Source organism: Empidonax traillii, unplaced genomic scaffold (genome assembly GCF_003031625.1).
Source record: "Empidonax traillii isolate 1590-97213 ecotype Southwest subspecies unplaced genomic scaffold, ASM303162v1 scaffold163:size1593379, whole genome shotgun sequence".
NCBI classification, from domain to species: Eukaryota; Metazoa; Chordata; class Aves; order Passeriformes; family Tyrannidae; genus Empidonax; species Empidonax traillii.
The window spans coordinates 87,183-95,969 of NW_020955356.1; the positions used below are offsets into that span (position 1 = coordinate 87,183).

The window sequence follows — 8,787 nt, forward strand, 5'->3', positions numbered from 1 at the left end:
TTGGGGGGTTGATGGTTTGATTTTTTTTTTTAATAAGTTTAAATTAATTTGGGAAGACTACAAAATTTCTGGTCTTCCTATGCCAGAAAACAGCCCAGAAGGCTGGGGACTGGACCTCCTAGGAGGGTATTTTCGCGGGGAACAAACTCGGAGCAGCTGCAGATCGCAGATCAAACCCTCAGAGATCTGCAGATCAATGATTGCAGATCAAACCCTCAGAGGGGTCTCTAGCAATCATTTTCCCGCTTCCTCGCCCAGAAAAGGTAGCTCGGCTCTGCGTGGCCAGGCCGGGGCAGCCCCCGCTCCCGCAGCACCCCCGTGTTCGCGGGCCGGGGCCCGGCAGCAGAGGGCAGCAGACGCCGGGCGCCGCCGACCTGGTCCGGTGCCAGGCTGTTCTCAGCCTGGTTTTCTATTCCCCGCTCCTGCCTCGCTCCCTCCTCCTCCTCCTCCTCCTCCCCCCGCCCTGCCCGCCCCCCGGCTCCCCGCTGGCCACCGCTCCGCAGCTCAGGCCGGGCAGGAGCGCACGGAGATGTGAGTCGGGGCTCTGTGGAGGGGGACGCGCTGGCACAGCCTTGCGGACAGGGATCGGTGGTGGTGGGGGGAGGTCAGACCCTTCCAGGAAGGAGGAGAGGTCAAGGGGGCTAAGCTGCTGCTCGCTGTCCCTCCGCTGAAAACCTTGCTAGCACGTAGAAGAATCCTCCTGAGTGATGTTTGCCTGAGATCTGGGCAGCGAGCTTCTTTCGGAGGAACACAGAGGGGAAGAGGGTGGATCTGCAGAATGAGGAGAAAAAAGAAAAGGAGCTCCAAACTTTTGGCGGAGAGAGATCGAGGCATGACTGGGTAGAGGGGTGCCGAGACGACACTGGCAGGATGTTTCTCGGCAGGATGCTTCTCGGCAAAGCAAGCTTGAGATCTTCAGATCCTCACCAATGATCCTCTATACTAGCAATAACCAGAAATGACCCGCTGGCCCAGGGCCAAAAGGAACCAAACTTCTCCTAGTTCTGTGAGAAACAGCCCCATAATTTTTGGGAACATGCAGACCTTGCTCAGGGAATTCACCCACGCTTCTTCACACTGCTTCCTGGATTGATGAATTTCGAATTTCTCTGGCTTGGTCACAAGCTTGGTCTTGCTGGAATCTTGCTAGTGCTGGTGTCCTCACTTTAGCTGTCCCCCTTGTTCCTGAGTGATCCAACCTGGGAGTTGGTTCTGCAACTAAAACTAGCCTCCTGTGTTTGCATTCCGTTAGACAGTGGACAAGTTATTTGTGAAGTCTCCACAGATTATGAAGGACCTAATTTTATGCAATGTCATCATTTATTTGTCATGTTCACAGGCATGTTCCTTGTCTCCCATGGGCCTTCCTCTTTTTTGGAGCGATCAGTTCCAGTCCAGTCCCAAGAAAGCTCTATGGGGAGATAAGATCCCCCGGGTATCCCAAGCCATATCCAAACAATAACATCAGCATCTGGGACATCCAGGTCTCAAAAGGCTATGTGGTGAAGCTGACCTTCAACTACTTTGACCTGGAGCCATCTAAATCCTGCTTCTATGACTATGTTAAGGTATGTGCGTAGATACCTGCACCCAGGGTTGGAGGGAGATGGGAATCTAATGGCCACCACATGCAATGGCTCTTCATTCAGCAGGCCTCCTCTGATGTTTCCCTCAAAGGAAAGGGAAGGAGTTAAAGATAGAAAGGGGTGGAGCAGGTACTGGCAGCTCATGTTTGGGTAATAGGGATGCATGGAGCAGACTCAGTCTTACAAGGCTGATTTCTCCTTAACCTTGACAGATCAAAGCCGACAAGAAGGACTTGGGCCGATATTGTGGCCAGCTTGGGTCAACCACAGGCAATCACCCGGGAAGAAAGGAGTTTGTATCTAAGGGGAACAGGATGCACCTGGAATTTCGCTCTGATTTCTCCAATGAAGACAATGGCACAGTGATTCCCTACAGGGGCTTCCTGGCTTACTACAAAGCTGTGGGTGAGTAGGAAATAGCCTCAACATGCGTAAAGAAAAGCCATTGTGGCTCCAGCTAGTTTTCCTCCTTGCTAGGCAAATGAAGAGAAGCTTTAAGAAAGGATCTGGATCTCTAAGTACTTCCAGTGTAGAGCAGAGAGGTTTAACACTTTCCTCTTCTTGTCCCTGCATTTTCTCTGTCTTCAGATCTGGACGAATGTGACCCTAATAATGCTGCTGAGAATGATGAAAGGCCTCAGTGCCAGCACTTCTGTCACAACTATGTGGGTGGCTACTTTTGTTCTTGCCGCGCTGGCTACAAGCTTCAGAGTGACCACCACTCCTGCCGAGGTAAATAGAAATTCTAAAAGATTGGAGGGTTCTAGAGAAGGAGACCTTCACCCAGGAAGGGTGGGAGAAGTGACTTAGCAAGCAGATGATGGGGCTACAGAAAACACAGCCCTGTGATGTGACCTCCACTTTCTTCCTCTTCACCAGTGGAGTGCAGCAGTGAGCTGTTCACAGAGGCGTCTGGGTACCTGAGCAGTCCCGAGTACCCCCAGCCCTATCCTGAAGACCTCCGGTGTAACTACAGCATCCGTCTGCAAAAGGGCCTGTCTATCACCCTCAAGTTCTTGGAACTCTTTGAGATTGATGAACACCAGCAAGTCCACTGTCCTTATGACCAGCTCAAGGTACTGGAGATTAGCAAACTCCATGCCATAGACTCATGGGTGTGCTGGCTGGAAGGACCTGTGGAGGTCCAGCACTGACCTACATTTTTCCACTTGCAAAAATCTGAATGTTTTTCCCCCCTTACAAAAACCCTGCTGCCAGACCTGGACAGGAATTGTGTGGACACCACTATTCAGTTGATAAATATGGGATCAGTACAAGGAGAATGCCCCAGCATGAAGGACTGAGCCCTTGTCCCTCCCTCAGTGCACTTAATTACCGTGTCCTGATGTCAGAGACTTTGGGTCACAGGCCCCTGTGAGTAGAGAAAAAAATAACCATCCTTCTTCCAGTTTGATTTAATCTTAAGATTTGAAGGGGTTGATAACTCTGGTTGTCATGATAAGGGAGAGGCAGAGCTTGTGGTAGGTCAGTCCTGATCTGTCAGTGCAGACATAGCAAGGATGGGTCAGACAACCAGCCCTATTCACCATCATAAGCACTCTGGCAAACTTGGTCTGGATTGAAATAGGGATACCGGGGCAGAGAGGCTTCTGTGTTTCTGTCCTTATGATACCTGTTTTTCTCATCAGATCCAAGTACGAGGGAGAGAGATTGGTGAATTCTGTGGAAGGGAATCACCTGGCATCATTGAAACCAACAGCAATGAGGTGGACATACTCTTCCTCACTGATGAGTCAGGGTTCAGTCGTGGCTGGAAGATCCACTACACCTCGGAGAGTAAGATTTCTCCCCCAGAGGCTACTACAGCCTACTGACACTGTTTGTTAATCCCAATTTAAGCTGTCCCTCTCTCACAGGAATACGGTGCCCACAGCCTTTCCCACGGGATCAGTTTACCATTATCAGAGACCTGCAGCCTGTGTATCAATTTCAGGACTACTTTGTTGTCAGCTGCAAAACTGGGTATAACCTGATGGAGGTGAGATCCCCTCTCCAGTCCCTTCAGCCATATTTTGGCTTCTCTTCAGTTTGTGTCTTTCACCTTTCAGTAAGGCTTTCTTTGGAGACTTCACTCATGACAACTTCTTGCAATTTCTGTTCCTTCCTTGCTTCTCTTGGCTTTCTTCCAGTTGTTTCTCTTTTCCTAGCTCTCTTCCTTATGCAGTTACTGTTTCATAAAACCCTGGTAGAAGATGAGAAACAAAGATCCCAGGAAACATAAGTAAATAAGAATACCTCTTTGGAAGGATATAAAATCAGACTCGAAGTGAAGATGTTACCTGCCTCCCTTGCCATCCTATTGCCAAGACTGTGTAGCACCCCATACTTGTCATGGTTTTATTGGTGCTGGATGCTGTTATCTTGGCCTCTATGAAGAATGTGTGGGCTGTGGCAAATACAGGATAGAGGGAAGGCATCAAAGGGAGAAGACAGCAATTGGAACAGACTTCAGATGGCCAGATAGAATAATATTTTAATGTAGGGAAGGGAATGAAAGGCTGTGTCAAACAACACTTGTTTTCCTTTCCCATGCAGGGCAACCGAAAGCTGATGTCCTTCACTGCTGTCTGCCAAGCTGATGGGACATGGCATCAATCCATGCCCCGCTGCGAAAGTGAGTGATCTGAGAGCAGGGATTATGTACCCCACTGTGACTTTCCCCCTCCAGGAAAATGGGGAGTTCAGCCTCTATGACTCAATTTATCCATGCCATAGACTCATGGCTAGAAGGACCTGTGGAGGTCCACCAATGACCTACATTTTTCCACTTGCAAAAATTTAGACGTTTTTCCCCCTTTACAAAAATGCATAAAATATCACTCAAAATTTGAAATAATGTTGTAACATATAAAAGTAAAAGATCCCAGTTTGCGAGCTGTTTTGGAACAATCTCTCTCAGCCAACTCTCCTAACTGTTCCTTCACACACTAGCCACGGTGCAAGTGGAGTCTAGACCTGCAGGCAGTATGACTTTGCTTGAGTAATCTCTTTTTTTTTTTTTTCCCCTTTTTTTTCCTTTTTCGTAGTTGTAAACTGTGGCAGCCCTAAAACCCTGACCAATGGAGCATTCAGCTATGTTAATGAACTTGCAAATAACAAGTACCAGTCAACTATCTCATACCGATGCAATGAGCCGTACTATCACATCGTCACTGGAACAGGCGGTGGTGAGTCCCACACAGACACTGAAACCTGTGTGTGAAGAGCCCTCTCAGGTTTCCATTTGGTACTGAGTCTTCTCTCCAGGCTTAGGGCTCATGCTTTTCTCCTGTGAAGACCTAACAGTTTTTCCTCAACTCTGCGAATAACTCCTGAGACTTGTCTCAGCCTGTTCCCACCCTGCTTCTTTCCCAGAGTCCATTACATCTCTCTTCCATGCTCCCCTTAACATTTGCAGAGGGACTTATTTCTGCGGTAGTCATGGTTCACTCTTTTCTAGTCGATTTCATTCTTTTGCTGAAATTTGAAGCATGGTGTCTGGGAATCATCAAAATTCAGAAAACTCACCCCATCAGTACAAGTTGCTACAGATGCAAATAAATAAACTCACACTCCGCTCCACTATAACACTGTTTAGATCTTTGGAATATTTTTCAGCTGCAGAGATATCTAAGAGCTAAATAAAATCTTACAGAAAAATGTGGTTTTATGCAGCAAGTCAGAAAAATTAAGTCACTGTTCAAAACCATTCACATGCTTTCTTTTTACACCCAAGACATAACTTGATGATGCAGGACCTTGGATTCCAAGAACAGCACAAGGAGTTCATGATTTCCTTGCCTTGACTGCTCATTTAGCCTCCCTCCCTGCCAAAAACAAAACCAAAACCAAAACAACAACTCAAACTAAACCAAACCAACCAACCAAACCAAAAAATGTATATTTTTAAACTGAATTAGTTTGCTGGATAGAGTTGCAAGCACACACACAGCTGTGCAGCATGCTGGAGAGAGGTGACATGCTACCACTGGGGCCAGGAGCAAGCAGCTAGGGAGTTCTTTAAGTTGGTACTAATGTTGAATTTGATTATTCTTGCATCTGAGTTTAACGCCTTCATATAGAGTCAGAGCTCGGTCTCATCAGAAAAAAAAATCAGGAGCAAGTAAATATCAGCATCAGCCAAATTCTGATGTGGAGTCATTGTGATTTAGTTAATTTTGAAAGAGAACAGCAAACACTTTCTTAGAAGCATTTACTTCAGTGTTAAGACAAATTGTATAAAAATTAGTTTTAGTCACCAGAACAAACTTTCTAAGAAAAGCAAGAGTGTTGGACATAGTGGAGTTTGTTTTGAGAGGTGATATGCAAGTTTAGCCAACCTGCAACATCGGCTCAGAAATAGATACTGAGCACTTGCAGCAACTGACTCATCTTGCTCCCATTTCTGAAACAAACACCTTGTCCTACTCTCTGTGAACCACAAAGACCAGAAACTTGAATCTAAAATCCACATCCTTACTTCTTTTCATTTCTTTGGGATAAATTAGGTAAAACAGTTCTCCATACGCATGTGGACTGAGTGAAGTTAAGACTTCCCTCAGATGGCCCTTCAGGTTTTTCTTCTACAGAAGCAGTGCCTGAACTTTACTGGTCCCCTGGAACTGAGGTGCTTAAAGACACATGAACAGAAACATTTCCATACTATACCACAGATAGCTTTTCCCACCTCTGTCGTGGAAGGACTGAGTGCAGTATGTGGGACACCTTGGAGAAAGGAATCCCTTGAAAACTATTCTATTCTATACTATTCTGTTCTGTTCTGTTTTCCCACCCCAGACCCTGCAGGCCGGAGTCTCATTTTCTTCTCTCTCATCCTACAGACAGATTCACCTGTTCTCCCGAGGGAACCTGGCTGGACCAAGATGGCCAGGCAAAGATTCCTGCCTGCTTGCCAGGTCAGTAAGAACTCTGACTTCTTCTAGTGTTTACCATCTCGTGCTTACAATCAGTACAAAACTGGGACAACATACAGGAAGGGGAGTGAGGATAATGGTGTCAGTGAGGGAAGACAGGGAAGTCTATCTACGAAGCCAAAATAAGGTGAAATCAAACAGTGATGGTGTGGGAAAACAGAGAGATGAGCCAGGGCAATAGAGGGTGTCATGCTTTTCATGTTTTCTCCTTGTATTTCTCCACAGTGTGTGGGAAGCCGGTCCATCCCGTTATGAAAGTCCAGCGGATCTTGGGTGGCTTGTCAGCAAGGACAGGCAATTTTCCTTGGCAGGCTCTGACTGGCATCAATGGACGAGGTGGTGGTGCCCTCCTGGGTGATCGCTGGATCCTGACGGCTGCCCACACCATCTTCCCCAAAGGAGCGGTGAGGAACAATGTGAGCCTGGACCAGCTAGCAGAGGAGGCTGACGTTTTCCTCGGCCACACCAGCGTGGAAGAGCTCCACAAGATGGGTAACCACCCTGTGCGTAGGATCTTTATCCACCCAGATTACAGCCCTAAAGATGAATATAACTTCAATGGGGACATAGCCCTGCTGGAGCTGAAGCACCCAGTAACCCTGGGCCCTACACTACTGCCCATCTGTCTCCCGGATACCAACACCACCACGTTCTACGCGGATGGGCACATGGGCTACGTGAGCGGCTTTGGTGTGGATAAAAACATCATCTCAAATGATTTGAAGTACGTGAGCCTACCAGCAGTTGCTCGAGATAAGTGTCAGAGATGGCTGGACAGTAAGAGAGACATCCCTATGGTTTTCTCTGAGAACATGTTCTGTGCTGGCTTCCTCAGAGGCAAACAGGACGCCTGCCAGGGGGATAGTGGGAGCGTCTTCACAGTGTTAGACAAGGACAGTGGTCGTTGGGTGGCTACTGGTATAGTTTCTTGGGGTATTGGCTGTGCCCAAGGTTATGGCTTCTACACCAAGATCCTCAGCTATTTGGACTGGATCAAAGGGATAGTAGAGGAGGACAAGCTCTAGATGATGCTGTCCTACTAGCTGAAGGATCACTGCTAGCATATCAATTTCCAGACACATCAAATCATATCCAAATCTTCTGATGATGTCCCAAAGGCTTTTCAAACAGGCAAACCCTGTAACCTTCATCATGAGCACTTATGAAAGCCACCATACTTTTTGATGAATTCTTAGTGGTACCATCAAAACTTACCAAAATTGCTGTACCATTGGCAGCTTGTGGGATGCCTTTGTGGATGTTCTAGATCTTCCAAATCTTATTACTGGATGAAGCCTTAATAATACCAGGAAATCTCATGACAGCAAACATGTTATTGTTTGAAATGCGGACAATATCATGAGACTATTGCGGTATACTTTTGTACTCTATTGTGTGGGAAGGTTGCAGGGCAGAAGGCTTTCTTGAATGATCTGGTGGTTTGTGCTGAGCACATTGTGTGTTTGCCCACTGGCATCACTGATATTCTATAAATATTAAAATAATTGCTGGAGAAACCAGGTGTGTTATGGTTTTCTGTCTTTGTTTTTAATGATAATTGAATATGTCCACCACTGAAAGCAACTTCTGGATTTTATACAGGGATTGCTTTACCTACCACTAAAATGTTTCCACTTCCAAAATGGCCTGTGGCAGCTGCTCACCTGTCAAAAAATGCTGTTAGATTACCCAGTTTGAAGCCCCAGGTGGCTTCAAGGGAGATGAAAAGAAGTTGCCTGTGTGATGCCACAATCAGAAAGATAGGGAAGACAACAACCAATCTCATGGAGAAAAGAGCCCAGGAACCTTTACTGATCAGGATTTGAGGGTGGATTTTTTATATAATATAAAATAAAGCTTTAACTGCAGGACAGCAGCTCTAAAATGATGCTGACTCAGAAAGAAGGTGACCTCTCTTGTGTTGTGGGTATTCTCTGGAGTTGTCTCCTTGTCTTTTGCTACTTTTGCTACTGCAGAATAACCTACCATTTTCTTGAGAGTCACTGAGAGAAATGAAGTCTGCAAAAGCTTGACAGGAGAACTCTGGGGGTAAGGTCAAAGTTGCCTTCTTGCAGTGTTTTCTGTGAGATGCAGCTCCAGGTCTTCTCTGATGTCAGTATCTCTCATTTGCTTTAGAGATACTATGCCCTAGGAAGTTATCTGTGAAATTGCACAGGTGATAGAAGTTCATCCGTGATTTCCATGAATCAGAATTCTGTTGATTTTTTCCATCTCTATGGGCAAGAAGGGGTATGAGAGGCAACAAG

The 8,787-nt window shown here is 46.5% G+C and overlaps 1 protein-coding gene across 1 annotated transcript; it reads left to right on the top strand.

Moving 5' to 3' along the window:
• The first annotated feature begins 458 nt into the window (after window positions 1–458).
• C1R (complement C1r) lies at window positions 459–8,049 on the top strand. Its single transcript, XM_027885269.1, has 11 exons — window positions 459–531; window positions 1,340–1,568; window positions 1,799–1,991; window positions 2,175–2,318; window positions 2,466–2,662; window positions 3,236–3,383; window positions 3,464–3,585; window positions 4,143–4,221; window positions 4,634–4,774; window positions 6,428–6,502; window positions 6,746–8,049. Coding segments are annotated over exons 1-11 (2,130 nt in total). The 5' UTR covers window positions 459–529; the 3' UTR covers window positions 7,546–8,049.
• Window positions 8,050–8,787: the final 738 nt, after the last annotated feature.

Excerpts from the sequence above, each read along its gene's own strand:
- C1R (XM_027885269.1), top strand. Across the intron at positions 1,992-2,174 it reads GGCTTACTACAAAGCTGTGG|ATCTGGACGAATGTGACCCT; the intron begins GTGAGTAGGAAA and ends CTCTGTCTTCAG. Across the intron at positions 4,222-4,633 it reads ATCCATGCCCCGCTGCGAAA|TTGTAAACTGTGGCAGCCCT; the intron begins GTGAGTGATCTG and ends CCTTTTTCGTAG.